This window comes from Macaca thibetana, chromosome 12 (assembly GCF_024542745.1).
Source record: "Macaca thibetana thibetana isolate TM-01 chromosome 12, ASM2454274v1, whole genome shotgun sequence".
In the NCBI taxonomy this organism is placed as follows: domain Eukaryota; kingdom Metazoa; phylum Chordata; class Mammalia; order Primates; family Cercopithecidae; genus Macaca; species Macaca thibetana.
Genome location: NC_065589.1, coordinates 124239683 through 124267229, shown reverse-complemented (window position 1 = coordinate 124267229; position 27547 = coordinate 124239683). Strand labels below are relative to the sequence as shown.

At 50.9% G+C, this 27547-nt stretch overlaps 1 protein-coding gene across 4 annotated transcripts in view; it reads right to left on the bottom strand.

Moving 5' to 3' along the window:
* GYPC (glycophorin C (Gerbich blood group)) overlaps window positions 1-27231 on the bottom strand; it is a 44776-nt gene extending 17545 nt beyond the window's left edge. Inside the window, exon 1 of one of the 4 annotated variants that reach the window (XM_050752576.1) lies at window positions 26841-27231. In XM_050752576.1, the coding sequence (XP_050608533.1) occupies window positions 26841-26889 (49 nt within the window). In that variant the 5' untranslated portion in view covers window positions 26890-27231. The remainder of the gene's footprint in view (window positions 1-26840) is intronic. The other 3 variants (XM_050752574.1, XM_050752573.1, XM_050752575.1) reach the window with 3 other exon arrangements.
* Window positions 27232-27547: the final 316 nt, after the last annotated feature.

Genomic DNA, 27547 nt, shown 5'->3' with positions numbered 1-27547 from the left:
CCACAATTTCCCCAGCCTGACCCCCAGCAGACACACCCTGCTGGAAGATTTCTAGGGAAATAAAATTTGAAAGAGGCAGGAAGAGTGGGGAGGAGGCGATTCTAGTGGCTCTTATGTCTGGGAAGTTCCTGGGGCTCGGTCAGCATCTGGCTGCTGGAGATGGGTAGGGACTGGAGTGGGTGTCTGGGGTCAGCAGGCAACTGAAGAAGCTCAGGCTTAAGACAATGCCCAGATTGCTGAAAGGAGCCTGGAAGCAGAAAGCTGCCGTGAACAGCTGGTGGCTTTAGCACACTAGAAGGGCAGCCCCCGCCATGTAACCTCTGACTTGCCCCTGCATCTGCATCACGCTGAGGGATCTTCACAGCGGAAAGAGAACAGAGTCCTTAAGAGGGAACTGAAGCTGAGGGGAGAAGCGGGACATGCCGTCTGAGAGTGAGTCAGCATCCAGGCTCGCAAGAACCCCACCCTGACAAAGATGGGGACTGGGCACAGTGGAGGACTCTGAGAATCTATTCCTTCTGTCTGTCCTCTGCCTGCCCCCACGCCTGGTGCTGGGTTTGGGGATTTGGGGCCCTTGTGCCAGGGTCTGGTCCATGCATATGCCCTCCTGCTCTATAGCTCCTGAGACTGCAGTCTTTTTGGCCTTGTTGTTGGAAAATTAAGCACGTGTTCCCAGCTGATCCACCTACTAGACCACTGCTGATTGATTTAAGGATAGCTGAGCTCCAGTGAGGCAGCAGGGAAATGCTTCTCCAAAAACAGGTGTTTGGGGCACCAAAATGGCAAAGGAAATGGCTGTGTGCAGATGTTCTGAGGAGCCAGGAAGGCCCGTGTATCCCAATCAGTGTCTGCTTGACTTGCCAGCTCCAAGCTCCACCAGAGGTGGCTGGAGTGCAGAATATCCTGGACACACCAATTTTCAGCCTCAGCTCCATCCAGACACCTCCCTGAGGAGAGTGAGGGTGTGTAATCCTGCACACCGTGCTCCGGGGTTCACCCATCTGCCAGGCTCGGGGCCAGGCATCTGGCCACCCTGCTGTGAAGTCAGCACACTTGCCAGGCATGGCGCAGACAGGTGAGGGAGTGGCACCTCAGTGGCGACACTCATGGCCAGACTATTTTGAGGAATGCTATATAGCTTTTCTTTTTCTTTCTTTTCCTTTCCCTTTCCCTTTTCCTTTTCCTTTCCTTTTTTTTTTTTGGCGAAGTTTTTGCTCTGTTGCCCAGGTTGGAGTGCAATGGCGCAATCTCATCTCACTGCAAACCACGGTTTCTTCACATGTAAAACCCGGTGGCACAACCATGTAGCCTCCTTGTAAGCTAGTTTGTGGTACACAGTGCCTGACATAGGTCAAGCTATTTGAACATTAATTATTCTGATCGTCAATATGTCAAAATGGGATTCCTAGAAACAAGTACCTTCAATACTCTGGTATACTATTTGGCATATGTATCACCCTGAGAATCAAGCGATCCACTTCTAGGAATTGATCCTAGAGAAACAATCTGGATCAGGAACAAAAGTCTGGGCTCAGGAAAGTAGATTGCAATGCAGTCTAAAATGAAAAATTAAAGAGAGAGAACAATCTAAATGTTCCATATTTGGGCATTGGTTATGTAAATTACGATACCTGCATATGACCCAGTATTATGCAGTTAGGGAAGGGGTGCATGTGAACTTAGTGACCGGAGGAAATGCTTAGGGTATGATGTTAAGTGAAGAAAACAAGATCCTCTAAATAGAAATGATGAGAAATATTCCACAAAAGTCTTAAGACAAAGGAATGAAAGGAAATACACGTCAAACGTTAAGTACTGGCTTTTAAGTAGTAGATGGGTTAGGAGTGGTTTAGTTTTCTTCTAATATATGGCTGTCTGTGTTTTCCGAAAGTCATCTACAAAAAACATGTGTTACTTTTACAGTGAAGAAATGGGGATGGATCTTCAGAACTGGTTATTGTCTTGCAGAATCGTCAAAGTCGCCGACTAGAAGGTCTGTCAAGGTCCTTTCCCGCCGCCCTGACCTGCCTGCCTTGCTCCAGGTTCCTGCTGGGTGCCTGCACCTGCTTGGCAGTGTCTCCTGCGAGCTGGCATCAGGCTGTGGTTGGATAGCAGGACCATGGCCACCTTCTCTGAATGGCCCTCTGAGTCTTGTGTCCACACATCATTTGCCTAATCTGGTCAGGACATGCTCCAAGTAGCCGTTTTCATTTCCAAGAAAGACATGCATGTTGTGGAAAAGGAGTGCATTCAGTGACCACAGCTCCTCCCACCCTTTCCCTGGGCTGCAATTGCAGGTTGAGAAATGTGGGCTGTGGCTTCAGTCCCTGGTTCAGCCCCAGTCCCTTGCTTCTGCAGGTGGAAATGAAGGGAAGTTCTGACCTCTCAGGGAGCAGGTCAGAGGCTGGGCATTTGGAGTCACAGCGCTGCTGGCCACGGACTTTGCTTCTCGAGCTGCCTGACTTTGTTATTGGTGTGCTATTCAGCTGTCCTTTCAGGGATCACCAGTGTGAACGTTTCTTAGAGGCACTGGAAAGATTCCTCTCACTTCCTACACTCATTGAGAGTCCCCTGCCAGGATTATCTGAGGGGAGGCTCTGGGTTTTCCCTTGGATTTTGGCCTCATGGAGGGAAACCCTACACTGAAGTGTGGAGACTCAGTTTCTCCTCTTGGCCTCATCTTTTTCCATCTCCTCTGACAATTCCTGTGGCCATCTTCAACCTCTTCATCCTTATCCACATCGTTGGCTTCCTTTTCCAAGATATAATGAATCTTTCTTTCATCAACAATTTGGCTCCACCGTTTTGTTTCCGTATTTGTAAAGAAATGTGAGGTTTGGCTCCTGCACACAATGATCACTCTGGACCCCCCACTGGAGTTTTAGATGTACACTGAGTGATTAATACTGTGGTTTTGGAACCTGAGTTGCATGGGGTGAAAGTGAGGAAACACCTTAAAGAGGTAAAAATCATTCTTAGCTTACCCGACTGTACAAAAACAGGCCACAGGTTGCATTTAGCCCACGGGCTGTAGTTTGCTGAACAACCTGTTCATATCACCATTAAGATGCTTTCTCTGTCTCTGCACTAATTTTTTTTTCAGATGGATTTTCACTCTTGTTGCCCAGGCTGGAGTGCAGTGGCACGATCTTGGCTCACTGCAACCTCTGCCTCCCGGATTCAAGCGATTCTCCTCCCTCAGCCTCCTGAGTAGTTGAGATCACAGGCATGCGCCACCACACCCAGCTAATTTTGTATTTTTAGAGATGGGGTTTCTCCATGTTGGTCAGGCTAGTCTCAAACACCCGACCTCAGGTGATCCACCCGCCTCAGCCTCCCAAAGCGCTGGGATTACAGGTGTCAGCCACCAGGACCGGCTGACTCTGCATTAATTTTTGAGCTCCTGTGTTGTTTTTTTTTTTTTTTTTTTTTTTTTTTTTTTTTTTTTTGCTCTAGCATCTGAATGAATGAGTGATGTTGCTTAAAATATTCTCTGTCATGTCCTGGCTGATCCTTCTCTCATTTTTTTTTTCTTTCTCTACACACCTGCTTCTCAGATGCTGGATAGAAAACCTCCCTAAGATTCTCTAAGTCACTCAATAGTCACTCCATAGATATACACTATGCTTCCAATGACATCAATGACATTAATGACTGTCATTTATTAAGTTCCTGGTGCAGCAGACCTTTGTATAGTCCTGGAGACACAGAGGTGAAGCTGGCATCCTCTGTGTGTGAGCCTGTGTGGGCCCGTGTGTGCTCACACATGTGATCTGGGTTCAGACCAGTTGGCCCCTGTGCAGCTTGGAGTCACATTTGGGTGCCCTTCGAGGTCCCTGCTCCCCAGAGAGATGCTGCGTGCTAATCTTTACCACTTCTCTGGAGGACTTAATTCATTTAAAAAATCACATAATTGCATTTTCAGCATAATTAGGTACTTAATTACATGACTAAATGTCCTCAATCGGGCTGCATGTGTAAATAATGATGATTTAGTTAGGTACGCTTTGTTATTGGGTTTCCAGAAGGCTCATCAGTTGGTGAACAGGATGTGGAAAGTGTTTTTCTCCTTCCTCCACCGGGTTTGACAGGCAGGAGCAGCAGAGCCCGTGTGGGGAGTGGGCAGGACCACAGGGGCGGCAGGAGGGAACATTCTGCTGCCTGGAAGCTCAGTTCAAACATCCAGGAGGATTGGCTCCAAGGAGGAGGTTCGTGGCTACATCCCAAGGCAGATGGCCGCGCTTGCCCAGGAGATGTGCTCAGGAAGGGGAGGCCAAAGTGGCCCAGAGACAAGAGGACCCACGGTTTATGGGCGCAACGGGTGGAGATGGGGTGGCGAAGAATGCTGGAAGGAAGGAAAAGTGCAGGAGCAGGATGCAGGGGGCCGCTTCTCCTCATTCCCTGGAAGCCTTCTTCTCCTCTCTAGCCAGGGAGGGCTCCGTGAGAACTCAAGGCTTCAGGAAAGGCCACTGCTTTCTCCCTACTCAGGCCAGCCAGAGGCACACTGGCTCAGTGGGATGGGGAGGGAGCCTGCAGCAGAGGGCGGTGACGTGACCAGGCTTGCAGGAGAGGATGCCTGTGAAAGTCGTGGGGAGTGTATACACTGTACATCTTAGCCATTGCCGTTGGTGATGCCATGATTTGTCTTTTATGTCAGACTCGTATTTGAAAGCCTGTTGGAAAGACGGGGGGCATTTTCTTTCTTTCTTTTTTTTTGTTTGAGACAGAGTCTTGATCGGTGGCCCAGGCTGGAGTGCAGTGGCTCCATCTCGTCTCACTGCAAGCTCCGCCTCCCGGGTTCAAGCCATTCTCCTGCCTCAGCCTCCCGAGTAGCTGGCACTACAGGCGCCCGCCATCACGCCCGGCTAGTTTTTTTGTATTTTTGATAGAGACGGGTTTTCACTGCGTTAGCCAGGACGGTCTCCATCTCCTGACCTCGTGATCCGCCCACCTTGACCTCCCAAAGTGCTGGGATTACAGGCGTGAACCACTGCACCCGGCCGACGGGGGGCATTTTCATCTGAATATTGGGCAGCTATGTTTGGGGCGGTGGTGAAGACAAATGCACACCAAAAAATGGCTCTTTCCAAAACGCATCTTAAAAGTGCTTTAAGGGTGCATCCTGATAGGTGGCATAGGGAGCATGGGTTTTGGTGCCAGAGATTTGGCAGTAAGTCCTGTGCTCCGTGTTCCGACTCCAAGCACCCCTCCCAGACCCATGCGTGCTCATCCCTAGTGAAAGATAACACACACAAATCACCGAGAGTGGCTATCGGGGCGTTGCAGGGCACATGGGAGTTATTCTGATTGTCCTCATATATTTAAGGATGAATATACACACGAACACACACATACACACTCACATACAGACTCACACAAAGACTCACACTCATATACATACACACTCACATACACATACACACTCAGACTCACACACTCACATGCTCACACACACACATTCACTCATTCTAACACTCTAACATACACACTCTCTTACTATCACACACATTCTCACACACACACACTAACACACTCACACACTCTCACATGCACTCATACACTCATACACATACACTCTTACACACACTCTCCCACATATGCACACACAGGCACACACACGCACACACATGCACACACACACAGCCTCGGGGGACAGAAGCCTAGACTTGCTCTATGGGAAGGTATGGTGTGGGAGCCTGGCTTCAGGGGCCAGTTCCTGTGACTGGGGCAGGCAGGGAGCACTTTCTCTCCTGGAGCAGCTGGGTACCCTGAGCGCTTCCAGCTGTGCTGTGAACCCTCCTTTGTCCTCCAATCCTGTCTTCTGGGTATCAGGGCAGGAAAGGAGCTTCGGGAAGTTACCAGTTCAATTTCATTTTGCTTCTGAAACAGAGCCAGGAAGCCACTTGCCCTGGCTCAAGCGCCCATCCTGTCTTTTCTATGTGCTTAGGGAGAAAAAGCCATCTCCCTTCACTATCCCTGCCCCACCACCCCTCAGCCCCATCTTCTCACTGTGTTTCTAGCAGATGAAAATCCTCTAAAATACATCTCAGTCCATCACCCTGGCAAGCTCTTGCTCCATCTTCCCAGCCCCCTGTCCAGGTCTTGTGATTTATATTTGCTCAACATTAATCTTTTAAAAGCAAAGAAGCCATAAACACATACATAACTCTGCCCCCTGTCAGAAGAAATCCCATGACACAAATCAACTGCCATCTAAATTAGATGTTTCTTTCATAGAAAGTGATAAATGCGCTGGAGACTAATCAAAGAAAAGTCAACTAACTTAGACTTTGTTTCACTTCAGAGTTTTGTAGGTAATGTGGTTGAAGTTGGACAATCAGTTCATGACTAATGACCAACAGGAATGCGTGAATTGGCCCAGTTCTGATGTTTTGATGCTTCCAATGTAAACAGGAGGCTTTGTTCATCATTTCTCATCAGGGTTCTTAGCACTTCAAAAGCAAGTTTGAAAGCTAACACTTAATCTTAGGAGAAGAAGGGTAAGTGCAAACACAATCTATTCTTCTGTCAGACTGGTGTGCTAATTTCCTTGATAAAGGCAAGAAGTCTTTGCTTAAGCAAACCAAGTAACAGAGTGAAAGCAGTTACCCAAAAAGACATGAGGCAGCTACAGGGGTGGATCTGTTTCTTCAATCAGGATTAGAGGCTCCTAGAGAAGCCAGGTTGTCTAATCAGGATTAGAGGCTCCTAGAGAAGCCAGGTTGTATGGAGGGCTCATGGCACAACTGCAAGAAGCCAGGTTGTATAGATTTCAAAATTGTATCATTTTCAAGTATAGATGATTTCATAATGAAACAAATGCATTAATTTTTTTTTTTACACTTTTAATGTAACTATTTCAGAGTTGTTTTGGGAAGTATAAAAGCTGTGGTTTTAGGAGGGAATAAATGAAAGAATATAAATGGCTAAACCCAGTACATATCATTAGCTTATTTTTATCTTTTTCTTTTCCTCATCTTATTACTTCTTCCACCATCACTACTATGGTGAATATCACTAATACAATCTTATTAGTCACCTGCTTGGGTGAGGAATGAGCAATGAAGGATCCTAAAGACCAGGCTAAGAAGTCTGGGTTTTCTCAGGTAGTGACAAACAGCCACGACAGGTGACGAGGTCATAGAGGAGGGAATTCTCTAGATAGTTTTGAAGCAGGGCAGGGATGGAAAGGAGAGCCCATTGTTTAGAATAGCACTTAGAAGCTACTGAGAAAGAATCAGGATGACACAATGAGAGGCTCACAGGAGTGAATGACGGACAGAGGCAAGGGTCTGGATGTGAGGCAGGAGCTGTAGGAGAGGCTGGTGGTCTGAGAATTTGGGGTTTAGGCAGGAGTGTGAGTAGAAGCGAATGAAGGGAACATCAGTGTGATGGGAGATGTAGGAGTGTTATGAATAATCATTTATTATTCTATGTTTCTACATGCCTGGTTATTGAATCACTTCCACAATTACAGTAAAGAATTAAAAATTAAGATGGGTCTCAGATTCCACAGTTACATACAAAATAGATTTCTGTTCATTGTGGGAGGAATCCATGAGATGGATGCAAAGGATGGGAAGGGAACCAGGGAAAGCCCCTTGGAGGATGTTTCTGATGAGAAAGGGTCCGTCCACCCTGGGCTTTGTGGCGGGGCCTGGCAGGGCTGCAGCAGGTGGGCACGCCCAGCGGGCACCCCTTGCCCTGGGTGCTCAGCTCTGGCTGCACCTTGGAATCATCTGGGACCCTTTCAGAAACACCCATGTTCAGGTCCTTTTCTATTACAGCTGCCAGACGTAATACAAGAAGCCAGTGAAATCTGACTTTCAGATAAACAATGAAAATTATCTGAATATAAGTACGTCCCAAGTGTTGCATGACAGCTCCACTGCGGGTCAGGCCTTTGTTTGAACTCACCAAATGTGTTGGGGGGTTAACAGTAACAGAAGCTGAGGAGAAAAGTTAACTTCTGAAGGTAAAATGTGCTGTCTCGAACAGGGTGTGTGTGTGTGGCGGGGGTGGGATTTGGAGGGATGAACCCCTCCAGTCCCAGGAAGGAGCAAGGTGCTTGGGCTTTAGGCACCAGCAGACCTGGCTTCCAACCCGACCACACCACATTATACCTTAAAGGAACAAAACACTTAAAAAAAGCTTCCATCTTCTCTGAGGCTCAGTGCTGTCACATGGGAGCAGTAGTGTCTGCCTTACAGAGAATTCTGAGCATACGCAAAATCCTGTCACACCTGTGGGAGGCACCAGCTCCCACCACCACGTTCAGGGCCCAAGGGCCTCTCTAGTGCCCTTTCTTCACCCGTGGCCTTGCCAAGCCTGTATCCCCTCTGGTTTCCAAACAGGTCCTGTTGCCTATGGCCACCAGAAGCCTGCCTTGCTTTGGTATCTCAGAAAGTAAAGAAGTTTTCTGGGTCTCACTGCTCCCATTTCTGAGAGGTTGGGGCCTGGGGATGGGTCTGAGGGAGCAGCTGGTGAGCGGCTGGCCCAGGCCCACTTTATCAGCAGCAGGCCACCCAGCGCAGGCCCACCGGGTCCCCCTGCACCTGCCTGATAAGAGGCTCAGTTCTGCTGCTTCTCCCGCTCAGAGGCTTATCAGAGGCAGGCTTGGGTGGAGGAGCCATTTCCATCAGCTTGAATAAGAGGAGGGAAAAACGGCCCTTGGAAGAAATGTTACAATACAATGCCCAGGCACACTCAGATGCAGCCACCGAGCTGCCTGACTGTGAGACCGGGCTCTGTGTCCTGATGTTGCAGACAGGAGGCAGGTGTCTCACTTTCTATTCAGAGACAGGTTTTCTTAGGACAAGGTGCCACAGGCATCCCTGCTCTGGAACCACTTGGGAGCCCTCAGGCCGCACAGGGGCCAAGCTTAGCAGAGACTCGAGGTTAAATCCAAGAGGCCGACCCTCCTAGACTGAAGAGGTGTCATTTAAGTCTCCTAACAGTGTGCCTGTGCCCATGTGCGTGTGTGTGTGTGAGAGTGTGTGTATGTGTGTACATGTGTGCATCTCATGGAGAGGATCTGGAGGTGCTTAAGCATGAAACCATTTGTCTGCTTAAAATTATGGTACCTAAAGCACCTGGTTGAACCGAGAAGAGGAGTTGGCACAGTCTGCCTGCCCATGAGTCTGTGGGGGACAGAGGTTGTGGAAAACACCTGAATTCTAGTTGCGGCTCTGCCATTTGCTATTGCTGTGGCTTTAGGACTGTTATTTCACACCTTTCCGATCTCATTTATTTAGGAACACTCACGATACCAAGTTGTTTTAGGACCCCAGACCTTGTCTTTTAAACAAGGGCGTAATGACACTCTTCTCCGGAGAGCACACTGGCAGCTCGCCTGGCACAGGAAGGGCTCAGTGAACGTGATCACCTTCTCCACCCCCACCCGCCACGGTCCCAGGCTGTGGTGAGGACAGAGGGATAAGAAATGTGGATGTGTTTTGGTGTGCATGAGCGATTCCAAGTGGAGACAGCAGATGCCCAGGGGCCAACTTCCAAGACGTTAGGTGAAGAGAGAAGCGCGGGAATCAGGAGTCAACAGAGCAACTGGATTCTTGTCCTGGCATCGTATTACTTGAGGACAGGAGGCACACAGAAAAAGCCCGTGTGCTTGGGTTGGAGGGGCTTCGCTCACTAGACCTCCCTGGACCGTTCATTACATTAAGCAGATGAAAAGCACCTCCCAATACCCTTCTGGGTCTTACGATCCTGACCTCGAGTGTGACTTGCCTTCTGGGTGAGTTACATTAGTCTGTACCTCTGACGTGGGTGAGGCTAAGACTGAGGTGGTAGAATACTGGGTTCTAGCCTGAGCTGTGTGAGCCCGAGCTGCTCTCTCTGCCTCTCTGTTTTCAGACAGGAGAAGGAGTCCATGTATCTGGGTTGTGCTTTCATTGTGCCAGGGAAGTGTGGGTGGGTCTGAGTGTGGTTCCTGGCCTTCCTCCCCCAGGTTAGGTGGCAGCTTGGACCTAGAAGCAGCGGGTCGAGACCTCCCGTATCCACATCCTTTCACGGTTCTGTTCTCTGTCCACTGCTGGGTCAGCCCTTCCACCCCAAGGGGAGAAGGTCACTGCTCTGTGCTCTCTCCCGGGCTGATGCCTCTAGGGCTTGCACTGACCCAGAGCTGCGGGTGAGGGGCCCATGCATATTCTCCCTGCTCCCTAAGGGTCCTGTGTACTCTGTGGACTGCAGGTGCTGAGGGGACAGGGGACCCACACTTACACTCACTCCCTGCAGGGCCAGGCACCCAAAAGATACAACTGACAATTTCAGACAGGCTCTGAAAACTAGCCTCTGTGTGTGTGTGTGTGTGTGTGTATGTATGTGTGTAAGCATGTGTATGTGTGTAAGTGCATATGTGTGTCGCGTGTAAGCATGTATGTGTAAGCATGTATGTGTGTATGTGTGTAAGTATGTGTGTTTGTGTAAGCATGTATGTGCGTGTGTGTATGTAAGTGTGCGTGTATGTGTAAGCGTGTATGTGTGCAAGCATGTGTCTGTGTGTAAGTACATATGTGTGTTGCATGTAAGCATACATAAGCATGTATGCGCATGTGTGTATGTGTGCACATGTGTGTAAGCATGTATGTGCGTGTGTGTGTGTGCGTTTATGCATAAGCGTGTGTGTAAGCATGTACGTGAGTGTAAGTGTGTGTGTAAGTGTGTGTGTATGTATGTGTAAGCGTGTATGTGTGTAAGCGTGTGTGTGTGTGTGTACACAGATGCATATGCAAATTGGGCACTCTGTGAACCCCCCATTTCAGGGACTGCAGGAGGGCTCACTATCCTCTTCCTCCTTCCCAGCTCCCACCTCATGTCACAGGTTGCCCAGGCCTTCCTCTCAGGCCCCTGTTAGAGCTCAGGTGAGATGCAGAAGGGCACCTCTTCAGAGTCACGAGACCTCTGGAGGGGGCTCGAAGGCTCCAAGACTTAGAGGGGATGGTGGACTTCTGGATGCTGTAACAGGTGCCAGGAGGTGGTCCCCTCATCTCTCTGTCACCTCACCTGTCTACCTGCCTCTCTCAGTTACCTTTTCCCTCCTTCCTCCCCCAGCCACCTGGCCCTGGATGTGTCTCGGTCAGATCAGGCCTGCAGCTGCCTCAGGACCCTCGCACTTGCTGTGCTCTCTGCCTGTCATGCTTCTCTCAGATGACCGCATGTCTGGATCACGCACTTTTTTCAGGGCTTTCTCAAACATTGCCCCCCTTAGTGAAGCCTTCCATGGCCACCCTATAAGATGGCACCCCTCACCTCTCACCTTCCATCTCCCTTCCCAGCTTCACTGTCCATCTGATGTACTGAACATTCTACCCACGCATCCACTCCACCAGAGCGTGAGCTCCTCCTGGGATTCTGCCGGTTTGTTCACTGTCTTATTCCCAGGGCTTTGGCCGGGGCCTGACGCACGGCTGGTGCTCAGTGACCATTTGTGGCATGTGAGCTCCCAGGCCACAGGTGTGCTGGGGCAGTTGGCAGAAGTGTGGACTCCAGGGGACCACGGCTGAGCTCAGGAGCCACCAGGTTATAACTGGACGAATGTGGACACACATCGACCCTCGAGGCTCCATCTCCAAATCTGAATGACGGACTCCTGGTACGAAGAGCTTTCAATGAGGAAGCATGCAAGTGCACGGCTGACACCTGCCCATGCGTGGAGAGGTTGCTCCCCTGCGCCTGTGCCTGCGATAATGTGCTGTTGTCTGAACTTGGGTGTTAGCTGGTTGTCCCTAGCTGTGGGGCTGAGGGAAGCCTGCCTCGCACGCTTGCACCTGCTCTGGCTCTCCCTCCTGCACCTGCCCAGTGAGGTGGGGATTTTCTGCAGCGCAGATGCAAAGCCCCAAGTGCTTGTATTTCCAGAGGAGGTTGGAGGAGGGCAGGAGAGAGGGGAAGACTACGAGAGCGCCTCCTGCCTGCTGGCAGCCTGGGCAGTGGCAGGTCAGGGAACGGGAGCTGGTGCTCTTCTCGTGGGCCCAGGTGAGTGGGCCCCAGCCTGAGTGGGCCTCCCTGGCTGCTGCCTGCTCCCTGACCTCGGGGTGGATTTTTCTTCCGTGGTTTCCCATCCATTCATGGGGTTGAGGTGCAACGGGCTCAGGTGGGCCCAGGCCTAGAAGTTGTGCTATCAGAGAGTCTCTTGTTGGTTAAAGTCAGGAGTCTATAAAAGGCTGGACGGTAAATAGTTTAGGCTTGGGGGCTACCGGTCTCTATGGCAAAGATTCAATGCTGCTGTTGTAGCAGGGAAGCAGTGCATGACACTCGGTAAATGATAGGTGCTGTTGTACCCCAAGAAAGCTTCATGTGTGCAGACGGGGGCGGCTGGATTTGGCGGTGGGTCTCAGTTTGCAGCCCTCCTGTGTAAGTCTCCCTGTCTCTGAGTCTCTTGGGTTCCTCGCTGGTTAACATTTACTGAGTGTGTGCCCCGTGGTAGGCCTGGACCGTCATCCACAGCCTCTCATGCAAGGTGCCTGTGGGGACTAAGCCACCAAGAGGCTGAGCTGTGCCTGTGGTTCAGACTGGTCCTCTCGAGGCCTGTGACCCATGCGGTATCTTGCTTCTTGTCAGAGCGCAGGCACATCCCTGCTGCCTCAGCCCCTTCTAGGGATTACAGAAGTGCCTGTGAGGACACAGGCATTGCTGGGGAAGCAGAGACCAAAGGGGATGAAACCAGTACCCCAAGGCCACTCTCACTGGCTCATGGCAGGGCCGAGACAGCAATGGGGAGGTGAGGTGGGTGGCTCTGCTGGGCTTCTTGTGCCCCTCTGTGAGTGTACCGGTTGGCAAGGCGCTGCACAGTGAGACTTCTCCAGGCAATCCTGAGCCCCAGGGTGGAATGGGGGTGTCCCAGAAAGGCCCCATGCAAGTGAGTCCTGGCTAAACTGAGGGCTTGGTCCAGGGATGCTGGAGCAGCTCTGGGCAGTGGCATGCTGCAGCACAAGACTCCCTGAGTGGGAACTGTGGTATCAGAAGGAAATACCAAGAACTTGACAGAGAGAACCTGTTTCTCCTTGGGGAGGGCCTCACATGCAGGGAATTCAAAGGAGAACCGTCTTTGAGAACTACTGGGGCTCTCGGGGCAGGAGGCAGGGCAGTGGGAGGCCAGTCTTTCATCCTTTCATCCACCAGACAGTTCAGCCTCTGTTCCCACAGCCCTGGGTCGAGGAAGACGAGATGTGGCCAGAAACTCAGATAATTGTGCCTCTGAGATGTTGCAACCTCAGAGAAGGCTTTTACCAAAGCACCACTCTGGAAACAGAGGGGAAAAGGACCATGAAGAGAGTTAGGCAGAGGACAAAAGCCTCCAGGAAATAATAATAATAAGGCTCAGAAGTGCCCATGAGCAGGAAACACTAGCTCATCGGAACTTGGAAGGAATACCGTGGATTTCATCCGCCTGTGACCGCCACGTCCTGAAAGAGGCATTTTGACTTCCTCTAGCATTGTTGGTTTTCTCAGTGAGTGACAAGCTTCATTTCACTCAAATAAATTGTTTAAAAATAGCCTGTCCCAAAAGGGTTTTTCAACTGCTCCAGGATTCTGAAATAAGAAATGACCCAGGGCGAATTACCAAAGCCTGATATAAATAAATGTACTCGACAGCCTGCTTGAACCAACTTTCTGTCACTCCTCCTGGGAAGGGATACTCTGTTCTTCCTTGAAACTCCCCAGTTTCTGCACATATGAGGGGTGGTGCTGTGCAGGGGTTAAGAGATAGCCTAGGGGTTGGAACCTCTGGGCTTGAATCACAACCCTGCCACTCACAGACATGTCCTGTACCCTGAGGATGGGGCACAGCCCGGAGCACCCACTCGCAGCACAGGACCATGACCAGGGACAAAAGTCTCCAGGCAACACTGTGCACGTAGCGAGCTCTGGACATTAGCACTGTTCTTCCTGCTGTGTAGCCCTGCAACTTGTCTTTACCAACTCATTCTCCAGAGTTAGAGCATCCTCGGCAGTCAGCATTGATCACTCACAACTTGTCTCTTCAAGCACAAGATTTTAATTCAACAAGCTGAGACTATGTCTAGCTAGGTCAAAAATTTACTATCATTTCCTATTAGCTAGAAAAGCACCCATTTACGTGGGGGGAAGTATACTCCTTGAAGTTATTCTCTAAATAGCTAGGTAGCTATTTAGCCATTCAGCAACTAATCACAGTAAGTCGTAGGCAATTCGATCTGAAACCTGAATTCGTGTGATAAGAAATTTCTTACCGGGAAGACTGGATACTTTTTATTCCTGTCGTGATGTGAACCTTGCTGCCCCAAGAAGCCCAGCAATGTTTCGAGGGCAGCCATCTCATCTCACACCTTTGTCCCCTCTCAGTTCTGAGGACTGATGGCGGGGTAAACCCACCATAACCTTAGGAGTTTCCCACGATGGTGGAACCAGGGATGTATAAAGGGATTAGTAATTACTTGTGGATGAATTGCTCTTGCAATCAAATTTTGTATCCAGTCTCTTTTTTAACATTTCAGGTTTTCTTTCTGGAGTTTGAGCGTAGAGCTTCTGAAGTTTGATAAGCATTTTTCTCATGGAATTAATTGGTAAAGTGATAAACAGCTGTGTGTGCGTTGTAGTGGGCTGCAGGCAAATATTTAACCACAATGAGAGCATTTTACAACTGCATGGGGTAGGGATGTCTGCTATGGAGGGATCACCTGAGATCCAGGCCTCAGAGTGTCCTCCTTGAGAGCAAATAGTGGCTGAGCATCAGTTAACTGCTCTGGCTCTGGAAAGCACCAGGCAGGAGCCTTCAAACTTGTCTCGGGAGTGAGCCATCACAAGGGGCCCTGGGGGTGTGGTCACCAAGCCTGACTCGTTACTCAGCTGGGTCAGATGGACTTTTATCTCTTATGTATTTCTAGACTTCATGTAAGAATTAATTTTATAAAATTACCACTGCTGCAAAAATAAGTCAAAACCAAAAATATTGCAATAGAGATTTGTAGTTGTGGCACTCTTCTGTGTGTATGTGACTTTTAGGGTGGGGATCCCAGGCGAGGAGCCCCTTCTTTTGAAAGTTCTTTGAGGTGAAAGCCACTTCATCTCACAGCAGCCTGGCACTGCTCTGCTACCTGTGCCTGAGCCAGGTGTAGCAAGCAGTCTGCTGCGCCTTGTGTCTCTAACCAGCATTTTGACTTGCTCTGTTTTCTGACGCTCCTGGATCTCCCCTTCCTAACTAGGCTGAAGCCCCTTTGAAGATATGTTCTTTGTCCCTTTATGTCTCCTGTGCGGCACCTTGCACACAGTAGGGACTCCCTGGATTAAAATCAAATGCCTCAGATTGGACTGGGATGATCTGAACGGTGGGGCTCATGACTGGATTCACTATAAGTGGATGAAGAGCTCAAGGCTCGGGGCTCAGGTCACCTGCTACACCACAGGCCCCTGCAGACTTGGAACTTAGAGAAGGACTCCACAGGCCAGGTGCAGTGGCTCAAGCCTGTAATCCCAGCCCCTTGGGAGGCCAAGGTGGGCAGATCACCTGAGGTCGGGAGTTTGAGACCAGCCTGACTAACGTGGAGAAACCCCGTCTCTACTAAAAATATAAAATGAGCCAGGGGTGGTGGCACCTGCCTGTATTCCCAGCTACTCAGGAGGCTGAGGCAGGAGAATCCCTTGAATCTAGGAGGCGGAGGTTGTGGTGAGCCGAGATCATGCCATTGCACTCCAGCCTGGGCAACAAGAGCGAGACTCCATTTCAAAAAAAAAAAAAAAAAAAAGAAAAGAAAAAGAAAAAAAAAGAAAGGACTCTGGATCATGTGATAGGCAATGCATGTAGGAGTCATATCTGGAAACGGACCCAAATATTTAACTACTGGGGTATAATTGGGGAAGGTTGTTTCTGTTTTCTTTACTGATAGACTCAGGAGGGATTCATTGCAGGAGGGTATGGGAGACTTAGTGCTGAACCTAAACCAAAAATAAGCAAAACAGCCTTGCTGAATTCTCTAAATCCATGTGTCTCTAAATCCTCTGTCTGCTAGGTGGGGTCTGATGGCTACAATGACCTTGAGTGACAAGCAGACAGAAGAGGCTATGAGAGGATAGGCTACATGGCAGATGCTCTGCACTGAGCAAAGAAATGGGAACAGAGTCCTAAAAATAGTGGAGTAGAAAAAGTTTCCAAAGCATGGAGTACCTCACACCCAAGGCCAAAAGATGCTGTAGGCAGCAGTTCTTACATTTGTTTCTAGTTATCTTTGGGAAGTCAGCAGGATCCATGGACCAAATCCTTGTCAGCCCTGTCCCAAACCAGATCCCCAAGGGTCTGCCTCACGTCTGGGGCTGATACCTGCCTGCTGCTAAGAAATGCGAGGAGATGTGTAGGAAGAAATGTGTGTGTGCTTGTGTGTGTGCGTGCGTGTGTGTGTGTGTGTGTGTGTAGGGAGGGAGGGGACAGGGGGCAGGAGAATGGAAGGCCAACATCACAGTTTCTTACTTCCAATGATTCTTCAGCCTCAGACCCTCCCACTTAAGAATGATGAATGAGTTTCTGTGGCCTGAACAGTATACTCACAAAAGAGTCAGGGACCAGGGACTGGTCCAGTCTGGCTCCCTTTATTGCAGCCTGGTTGTGTAAATTCTGCCAAATCACTGAACTTTCCTGAGATCTGCTTTATTTACCTGCGAGAAAGGGAGACTAGTATCTCTTAAATGAAGAGAGGAAACAGATTTGAAAGTGCCTAGCAAAGTGTAACAGAAATTGCAGTCATGCAGTGACAGTGGTCCTCCAGCTGGCTTGTTGTATTTTAACACAGAACAAAGTTGCCAGCCCAGGGGTGGTTCCGCGGTGGAGGCATTCCAGGAATTGGCCAAGAGTTGGTGGGGACATTATTCTCTCCCAGTGCCCCTGTAGTGACCTCGGGAGGCAGCTGCCCACTGCTTCCCCGGGGGAAGAGTGGGTTGGCCGGGGCTGGCAGGACAGTCACAACCCAGCTCTTGTGTACCACTCTGAGCACTGCATTCGCAGCTGCTGGGCCACAGGTGGATGCCTGCAGACGGCAGAGGGAACACAAGTGGTTCCGGGTGTAGGGGGAGCAAAGAAAGGCCTTTTCTTCAGAGACCAGGAGAGTGACCTCAGGGCTGTAAGGAGCTGAGCAGAAGGGCAAGGGGTCATGGGCAGCCCCCTCCCAGCAGGGCAGGCTGCAGAGTCCTAGAGCTGGAGGAGGACACACCTGGCTTCCAGGAGAGAGCATGTCAATGATGCACAGGGAAGCACTGGGGAAATAACCTCTTTGAAACTCACTTTGTATCTTCCTATACTGGAATTAATAATATCTGCATCTGTGCCTTGCCTTCAGCATTAAAGGAGGCACTGTGTGTGTCACATGTCCTCAGTAGGTGTGGTGCAGGGCAGGGTGGGCGCTCGCCAGGGTGTACACAGCCCCAGGTGCCGGTGCTGAGTCTGCCGTAGTGCTTTGCCCTGCATTGGCATCCCTTGGGCCCCCATCTGAGGTGATCAATGCACCCAGAGGCTCTCCAGGGCTCCCCTCTGGACCCCTCACAGGGTGGCCTCTTTACACTGACGTCCTCCAGTCTTATCTGTGCCCTAATCTCCCTCTGAGCTGCAACTGGGTGATCACCTATCTGTCCCATGAATCAGTGGTTCCCTCTTACCTATGGGGGATGCTTTCCAGGACCCCCAGTGGATCCCTGAAACCAGATATACCACCGAACCTTACATACATGATAGTTTTCCTATGTGCGAATAAGTACGATAAAGTTTATTTTATAAATTGGACACAGTAAGATATTAACAACAATAATGAATAATGAAGTAAAACAATTGTAACAATCTACTGTATAAAAGTTATAGGAACTAGTCTTTCTCTCTCTCTCTGTTTCGAAGTATCTTACTGTACTGTACCTCAGGTAACTGAAAGCTCAGATCAGGGCAAGAGACTGTATCTCAGAGTCACCCCCTTCCCCAGAGAGATTCTTCCTACATCCTTCCTCTTGATCTTGTTCCTACAATTCTACAGTGAACATGAATTGCTTCTGCAAAATGAAATAGGCCAAAGACAACTTATTTTTAAACTTGCAAGTGAAGAGTAGCCTAATCTTCTGACTTAAAAGGACACAAGAGTAAGAGAAAGATAGAGAAAGAGAGAGGGGGAGAGAGGGGGAGAGAGAGAGAGAGAGAGAGAGAGAGAGAGAGAGAAAGAGAGAGAGAAAGAGAAAGACAGCAAGTAGTGCATGCCCTAAGCCTCCCTAGCATCTGCTCCAGCTGTGTTCGTGAAGTCCCACAGGGAGAGGTAGAGGCTGACCCTGCAGCTGTCCAGCCCAGGGAGCCCTGCGGTGACAGACAGGACTGCTAGGGAACCAGGACTGCCAGTGCAGAGGAGGATCAGAGCCCCGGGAGCCAGGGGCAGATTCAGGCAGGGAGAGCAGAGGCAGTGGGCTCCGGCCCCTCAGCCTCCAATGGGCTGAGCTCAGGTCACAGGTGTCTTCCACGGGCCAAGGTGCTTTACTTTATGGATCCCTTCTCCTCCCAAATATGAGAAATCATATTTCATGGCTGCACTGGTATAAAGGCAAACGTACTATTTGATCTTAAAGGTTCATTTCCTTCCTTCTGATTTGAAAGAAGCTCTAACACTGTCGTGGGCCTCTGGAAGCCTTGTGGGCTCTGAGCACTGCGTCCGGGGGTCAGGCCCTGGCTGAGCCTTCCAGAGACCCTGCGTGTAGAGGGGGAAGAGAAGGGGGTGCGAGGGGCTAGCAGGTTCTCTGGAAGTCACATCTACTTGCGAGTTTCGGTATCATCACATGCAAACTGGAGATTAAAATACCTCCCCGGGGCTGCCAGAGGGCTAAGTGAGATGGCGTCTGTGGAGTGGAGCCTCATGTCTACGCTGCGAGACAGGGCTACAGTCACCAGAGGAGGAAGATGGCTCAGGATCGTGTAGAGAATCAGTGAAAAAGAAAAAAAAAAAAAAAAGACTATGAAAATTTTTTAAAAAGGGAATACTCAGGATTTTCAGCCATAACTGAAATTAATTTCACTAAAATGAGAAGTTTTGCAGAAGTTGAAGGAAGGGGACACAGGTGACCAGTCCATCCAGGGCATGATCAAGCAAGGCCTGGCTCCCCTCCCAGGAGTTTGGGACCTGGAAAGGCTGGAAAAGCCTGAGAAGGAGCTTTCTCCAGAGAGAGATGGAGAGAGACAGAGACAGAGAGAGAGAGAGAGACAGAGAGAGAGACAGAGACACAGAGAGAGAGAGACACAGAGACAGAGAGACAGACAGAGAGACAGAGAAGCCAGAACCTTAGAGAGACCCAGCTCCAAGCCCGTTCAAAGGGAAGCATGAAGGAAAAAGGAGAAATGACTGCCCAAAGAAGACATTGAAAGGTAGAGCGCGTGAGGGCCAGGCGAGCTGCGGGAAGGAGGCCCCCTTCACCCCGAGCGCAGGGGGCACTGGCAGGCAGGGGAGAGGTTGGGGGCTGAGCTGAGAGGAGCTTAGAGTACACCAGGGTCAGGGCCTCGCCCAGGGCAGGGAGAGGCTGCAGTAAATGCTGGGGTCCAGGGCCCTCTCTGCAGAAGCTGCTTGCCTACATGGATGGACCTTCGCATCCCTCCATCCATCTGCTGACTCATTCACTCATTCCTTCACTCGTAGGGTGCTTTCAAAGAGCCTAGTCTTCTCCATGGAGAACCAGACGGTCCAGGTATGAGTGGCTGAGGGACTGCTGCCCAGATGAGGTGGGGGTGAAGATGACCTCTCTCCAGGGTGATGTGAGGAAGTGGAGCTCCGGAAGGTAAGAGGCTTGCTCCCCGTCACACAGCTGGTGTGTGTGTGGCCAAGAGCAGGGCCTGCTTGTGCTTTCTGGGCTGTCTCCACCGCAGTGCTGACTTTTGGATAAAAACACGAAGGAGGACAGGTGCAGTGGTTCACGCCTGTAATCCCAGCACTTTGGGAGGCCAAGGCGGGCAGATCAGGAGGTCAGGAGATCGAGACAATCCTGGCCAGCAAGGTGAAACCCCATCTCTACTAAAAATACAAAAATTAGATGGGTGTGGTGGCAGGCGCCTGCAATCCCCACTACTCGGGAGGCTGAGACAGGAGAATTGCTTGAACCAGGGAGTCAGAGTTTGCAATGAGCCAAGATCGCGCCACTGCACTGCAGCCTGGTGACAGGACAAGATTCCATTTCAAAAGAAAAACAAAAACAATAAAAACTACGAAGGAGCAGCATCAGGAGCAAGAGGGCCTTGCCCTGGTCTCTGTGGGACCACGCAGATGCAGATGGCCCCCTGTCATTGGGTATGATTTTCAGTGGCAAAAGGGCAAACAGAGAGGAGTCTGGGAAGCAAGGAGGGAGCAGGGCAGCAGGGAGGAAGCTGGCGTTTAAGCACACATGCAAGCACTCAGTGAGCGGAAGCAATGAAGCACAATTATAAGCACATACCAGGCACTACACTAGGATGTTTATCTATGAGAATACACTGAATCCTCCGAACAAAGCCCTGAGGTAGAGACTATTATTAGCGCCGTTGACAGGTTCAGGACTAGCTATAGAATTTGCAGAGCCCAGTGCAAAATAAAAATATGAGGCCCCTTGTTTGAAAGAGAAGAATTTGAAGATGGCAGTGGCAGAGCGTTAAACCAAGGAAGTGCAGGACCCTGCTGGGCGGGTCCCATCCCCGTGAAGCCATCCCTGTCCCAGACGATGGACCAGCAACTTGTCCCAGGTCACAGCTGGCTCATAGTGGATCCAGACCCAAAACCTCGTCCTCAGATTTCAAGGCTAACCCTTTATCACTAGCAAATTGACACAAAGTCTATTTGAACTAAAGGTTTAAAAAAATATACAGAAGGGGAACCTGAACTTGAAACTCTGAGCATTGCTGAGGCCTGTGTGTAGGTTTTAGCAAGAGCATTGGAGAGTTTCTCGAGTGAAAGTGGATTTCACATCCAGTGGGACCCTGTTGCCCGGTGAATACAGGAGAAGGGCTCGGCTGGGTCCCACACCAGAGGCATCATTGTTTTATCAGGTTTTGATCTGGCAACCCCATAATTTCCCCCCTTTTAAGACTCTGCTGAGAATACATGTGCCCATCAGCTGCTGACAAAATGTGAAGATTTTCCATTTCAGAGTTCAAGGAGAAAGAGTGGCAGCGCTGGGCTGGGTCAGCTGGAGGCCCTGTGCTTGAGGCCCTCGTAAAAATGTCCGCTGCATGTGGGAGCAGCGGGTGTGAGGTGCCCTGGCAGTGGCTCTCCGCGAGGATGTGTCAGTCAAGACCATCATGTGCAAAGTGCAGATAAACAGCGCCATCAGGGTGTGCCAGGGATGCAGGGAGATAAGCAAGGTCACCCTGTCCAGGGCTGGCTCTACATGCCCCAAAATGGCGCTTCCTCCCCTGAGCCCTGGAAAGGGTCAGTGTTGTGCCTGCTGGGCCCCAAGCAGTGTGTGACCACAGTGTTTTGGCAATAAGAGAAGGGGCATCTGGTAGGCTGGGCGCAGTGGGTCACACCTATAATCCCAGCACTTTGGGAGGCCGAGGCAGGCGGATCACCTGAGGTCAGGAGTTCGAGACCAGCCTGACCAACATGAAACCCTGTCTATACTAAAAATACAAACTTAGCCAGGCATGGTGGCGCATGCCTGTAATCCCAGCTACTCGGGAGGCGGAGGCAGGAGAATTGCATGAAACCAGGAGATGGAGGTTGCGGTGAGATTGCGCCATTGCACTCCAGCCTGGGCAACAAGAGCGAAGCTCAATCTCAAAAAAAAAAAAAAAAAAGAAAAGAAAAGAGAAAGTACATCTGGTTTTCACATGCATAAGTGGAAGCAAGAGAGACTAGAATGCAATTCCATAGAGAGTTCTGAAGGAGGGGTGGTGACACCAGCAGAACGGGAGAGGGAGCAGGGACCACACAGCCAGGTAGGTCAGCAGCAAACCTTGCTCTGCCCCCATCTGCAGCTGGGGGACGCCAGGCGAGGCAGGCACCCCTCACCAAGCCCAGTGCTCACTTGTGAAGGGGTGAGAACTGCACAGGCTCTCCAGGGGCTGGAGAAGTCATGCCAGGACCTGCCTGACCCTCGCCTTGCCCAAGAAGGAACCCAGTGTCGGTGGGCCAGGCTCTGCCTGCACATGGGAAACCGGCTCATACCAGTTTCTGCCATCGGTTGAGATTTTGTATAGGAACATTGTTCTGGAAGAATGTAGAAAAATGAAAATGTATAGTAACTAAGGACAGGAGCCGGCATTCTCTCAGAAGTTCAGATTATGTAAGGATTTGAAGAAAACTCCAGGCCAAGATGAGAGGGGAGGTGGGTAGGGGGAGGGAGTGGATATGAAAATGAACTCCAGCTGGGTGAGAAGGTGGGAAGGACTAGGTGGGATTCCTGGGGCCCAGCAACTGTGCCTTTAGAATTTATTTGGGGTTGACTCCTGTCCATTTCAACTTAGTATTTACTGGCCTCCAAGTCCATGCCAAGTTCTACACCAGGAACTCCTGAGTGAAGGCTTTTAAAGGCTCTTTTGGTATTGGAATGGTGGCAGTCCTGGGAGCAGGGACCTTGGGTCATCCCTGCAATCATCCACCCGCCTCAAAGTGGCTCAGCAAACAGCTCTATGTGACAGGCCCTGAGTGGGGGACAGGCAGGGTCACAGAGCCCCTGGAGAGGTCAGAATCCTGAGAAGAGGGCAGACTCAGGAATCTGTCAGGGCTTCAAACTGTGCCCACGGCCATGGTGGGTGGTTTTCTAGGCTTGGGAAACTGGGTCCTAGCAGACCAGCAGGTGAGTGTGCACCGGGCCCGCAGTGTGTTGAGGGGTCTAACCTGAGCAGTTGTAAGGGGTGCGACTGGAAAGGCAGCAGGCCTGGGACGGTGCGTGAGGGAGGGCTTGAGGGCCACCCTGAGCCAGCTGCTGAGGCAGGCAAGGACAGCAGCAGCCCAGCGCAGGCCAGGCCTGACCACAGAAAGCAGAGCATGGGCACAACGGTGGATTGGGGTGGGACACAGGCCCGGCTGAGGAGCTGGGGGTGGCAGGCAGGTCCTGAGTGTCTGTGCATGCAGTTCCTCGGTGTGCAGATCCACAGCAGCATGCCCTGCCTGGCGCATACAAGCTGCGGGCCCACATACCCTGCAACTCTCCCCTTGGGTTGGCCTCAGTTGCCTGTGGGGTCTGGCAACTGTGTTTCACCCGAAAATCTCTACAAAAAATACAAAAATTAGCCGGGTGTGGTGCTGCATGCCTGCAGTCCCAGCTACTTGGGGGTTGAGGCAGACAATCTCTTCAACGCAGGTAGTGGAGGGTGCAATGATCCGAGACGCACCACTGCAGTCCAGCCTGAATGACAGAGCACGAGCCTCTGTCTCAAAAAAAAAAAAAAAAAAAAAAAGGAAAGGAAAGAAAAATGCCTATCATAGCAGGTGTGCAGGGGAGACCCAGGCAAGGCCCTTACCAGGGCTTGGCATCTAAGTTTGTTGTTATTTTATCAAAAGCTAAAAACAACAGCTGTCTGGAGGGTCACTCCTGAAATTACCAGCATCCTCAGGCCAGGTTTGCGCCAATAAATTCCGTTTTCCGTTAACAAAAGCCACCGTCCAAGCCTCTGCCACTGGGCGCAGGTCCAGGCCCTTCTGCTGTTGCTCATCAGGTGACTCTGGGGAAGCAGCTGTTATTCCCACTCGCAGATGGGAAAACTGAGGTGCTGGGGTATTTCCTGTCTCTCCCAAAGCTGGTGAACATTGGAGGGCCATCAAACCCAGGGCTGACTCCACAACACGGATGTTGCTCGGGCCTCTGCTCTGCCTCTTACTCATCATGTGATGAGGACATGTCCTTTCACTTCTGGGGCACGTTTCCTCACGGGGGTGGGGTGCTGACAGGAAACGGACAAAGGCATCAACCGACACTTCCCAGAAAAGTAATGCAGCCTCTTATGGAAGTAAGAAAACATGCTCCGTCTCACTTAATTACAGAGGCTCATTCCAAAGTGACAGCATTTTTTTTTTTAACCCCTCAGTTTGGCTAAGATAAAAAAGTGCAGTGTGAGTGAGGATGCAGGGAAATAGTGAAATAGTGACTTTCACAGGCTATTTGTGAGCATGAGAAACCAGTGTGAACTTTAGGAGGGTAGTTTCTTAAGATCGACTAACATTTTAAATGGATACATACTTTGTCCCAGAAATCAAATGCTGAGGTGGGAGAATTTATCCCAACAGTTTACAGACACAAGCACGTAAAATCCTCCTTACGCATTGTCACAGGAGTACTGTATGTGGTTTAAAAAATTAAATGAAGTCTGCATACAGCCTAAATGCCCATCAGCAGAGGAACTGGTTAAAGAAAAAAACAAGGTATAACCTTTCAGAGATATTCTGAGGGAAAAAGCAAGATGACATTAAATATATAAAATAAGTTTTTATTATGTCAAATAAGAAATATTTGTATCAGCAAATTTACTTCTAGAAGGATTATCCTCAATAAATACAGTAATTGCCATTGAGGTAGGGAGAAAGGTGTCTTTTTCCTATTTTTAACCCTTCATTCACTGTTAACTTTACTGTTTGGTTTTGTGTTTAGAGCGTGCTGTTGGCCCACTGTGTGTGCTCAGTTACTGGAAGATGTTTTGGCTGTGGCCTGAGACAGGCACTTGAGGCATAGATGTATATACAGGTCTGCCACCCGAAGAGGCAAACTGACTTGGCTTGGCCCAACCTCTCACCCCTGTGGAGGGGACCTCTTCCTACTCATTGCAGACGAGTTCACTTGTTCCCACCACAAGCGCAGAATGCCTTGTACTTCCCACCCCTTTGCTCCCCAGGGAGCTCTGCAAGTCCCCAGAAATACTTGCCCAACCACTGGCACCCTTGGAAAGGTCCAGCTGCTGACCACCAGCGCCCTGCGACTCCCAGTGCCCGTGACATCTGGAGGAACTGAGCAATGGCTGAGGTGGAATTTCATTTGGCACTTAATGCAATCCTCTGCTTCTGCCAGAGGCGGTGTATTCTATATAAAGCTGCCAAACCTGGCCATCTTCTCACTGAGCCTTGACCTCTTCCATCCAAGGGCAAGGCCACGGATCGCTGTGCATGACTCCCGCGCAGTAAATGTGGCATTGGGACCTAGCCCAGCTGAGCTGAGCAAAGCAGGCCTGCCTGGCGGAAGTGGGTCCTCTCCACTCTAACCTCTGGCTCTGATGAGCAGCGGCTACATAAACTGAGACAGGATATAGACACATCCTGCCTGAGTTAGCAGCAAGAAATAGCCGCCCCCCTTCCGCCCCCCCCCCACCCCCTGCCGTTTTCGCACAGCAGGGATCCTGCCATAAATCAGTCCGAAGTCTAAAGCGGAATGGCTTGCAAGCAAGGGCTGCGCAGCTGTTTGTCTCCCAAGGCAAGTGTTGAAGGTCTGAAATCTGAGTCCTGGAGAACTGCTTGGGCGGCTGGGCTGGGCTGGGCACGGGGGCGGGGGTCAGGCAAGCCCATCCTCTTCAGACATGGGAATGCCTGTCAGCCTCACCTCCTCAGTGCCTGAATTGGAATAATGACAGTGGCTTCTGTCCCTTTAACCCAGGACCCGCCATACACACACACACAAACACGTGCTCAAGTTACACACACACGTAAACTCCGGGAACCACAGTCTCATGGACAATGATATAAACATGCCCAGCACGGATCCAGCACTTATGATGTGTCAGTCTCCGTGCTGGGACATTGATACGGACTTCTTACTGCTGGATGAGGAATCTCCTGTTATTATTCCTACTTTGCAGATGAGGAAACTGGAGCTAAGAGAGGCTGCCTTGTTTAGAGGCAGTGCAGTGATCCCAGTGCAGACTGAGGGGCCTCGCTCTCAAGTACCATTTATGCCCACGCACTCCCAGGCCGACCCAAGCACAACCACGGGCACACGGAGTGCCGTGTACACACGTAGACCGAAGCTACGCTCCTCCATGCCAAGCTCCAGGCTCCGGCAGGGTGGGGTTGAGGCCTCACCACCCCCTGAATTTCAAAGACTTTGAGTTGGTGTCTCCAATACCCATATCATCATCATATCAATAAGGTAACATTATCACATGATAGGCTCAGGCTATCTCCTCTCTGACAGACTCTAAGAATAAGACCGCGGCAGGGTGGGGGATAAGAGGGATATGCATTAGGTTTTTAGGTAAAATAAAATGGTAGTTATTATTGCAAAAGTAACAGCAGAGGAAGAGCGCAGAGAGAGGCCCAGCAATGTTTCCAACCACCTACAAAGACTTTCATCGCATATGATTTCCTGTCAGCAAGAAAACGTAATGGTTTAAAAGAGAAAGAAAACAAGCAGCGAGGAATTACAAATCCCCAAAGGATCCAGGCCGCAGGATTCCCCCGCATCTGTGTGCCTTTGCAGCGCCCAGAGGAGCGAGCAAGTCCCTGGGCAAGGCTGGAGTTGCCTGGAGTACACCAGAGCCTGCCCGGTCGGCCCCTGGCTAGGGAGCAGCACAGACGCAACTTGTGATGTGGACTCTTCCCTAACTGTTCTTTAGGGGGACAGTGCTGGCCCCACACATTTCCCATGCCCCGCACAAAGAAACAGAGAGCGGGCGACACGCCCTGGGCGGGCGGGCTGGCGGCCTCTCCAGCTCGGGGCGCGTGGAGGCTGCGCGTCGCCGTCCGGGACGCGGGACAGGGACTCCGCGCAGCCCAGGCGCCGGGGAACCGGGGCTGGAGTCGGGGATCTGAGCCCAGCGGGCGCCTCCTCCGCCTGGAGGCCGGGCAAGGACCAGGACACCCGGGAGTCCGTGACCGCGGCTCGGCCCCTGGCTGCTGCGGGCCGCGGCCTCCAGTGGGTCCCCAGGACCCCTCCCCACGGCGGGTACTCACCGAGGCTGAGTGGCCGCGCCGTGCCGTTGGGGCTGCTGGTCCTGGGCATCAGCCCGGGCAGAGACCGCGGGGAAGGGCCGGACCGGGCCGGGCCGGGGGAGGGTCGCGCTCCCGGGCTCCTGACCCTCAGCGGCGAGAGGAAGCGGCACCTGGGTCACACTCCTCCCGCGCGGGCCGAGGGGAGGGGCTCTGGCCCGGAGATAGGCAGACTTCATTTTTTTTCTGCAGACTTGGCTGGTAGGGTTTCCACCCTTTTTTTTTTTTTTTTTTTTTTTTGAACACACACCCGCCCACTTCTGAACTCTTCTTTGCTCCAACTTTCCTGCGCAAGAACCACGCTTTTCTAACCGTTTCTCTTTCCATCTGCCACTACCGGATACAGAGGTTGTGGTTGAGAATTCCCCCTGGAGTGCAGGGAGAACTCGCCAATGTGACTTGCTGGCCTGGCCCAGCACTGTCGGGAATGGTGACCAAATAGGGCAGACCTGTGTTGAAATCTTGGCTGGCTGCGCGGCCGCTGGATAGCTGGGCGGCCTCTCTGAGCTAGCCACGGGGCATTTGTCCCTGGAGAGAGTCCCTGTCTTCTTGGCCTTTGGGGGCCCTGTACCCATGGATGGGGTGTTGAGCAAAGATCGTTCCAAAACAGGAAGAATTGCCGGACAAGGGTTGTGATTTGTTCCCATTGCTTTTGTCTGAAGCTGCCAGAC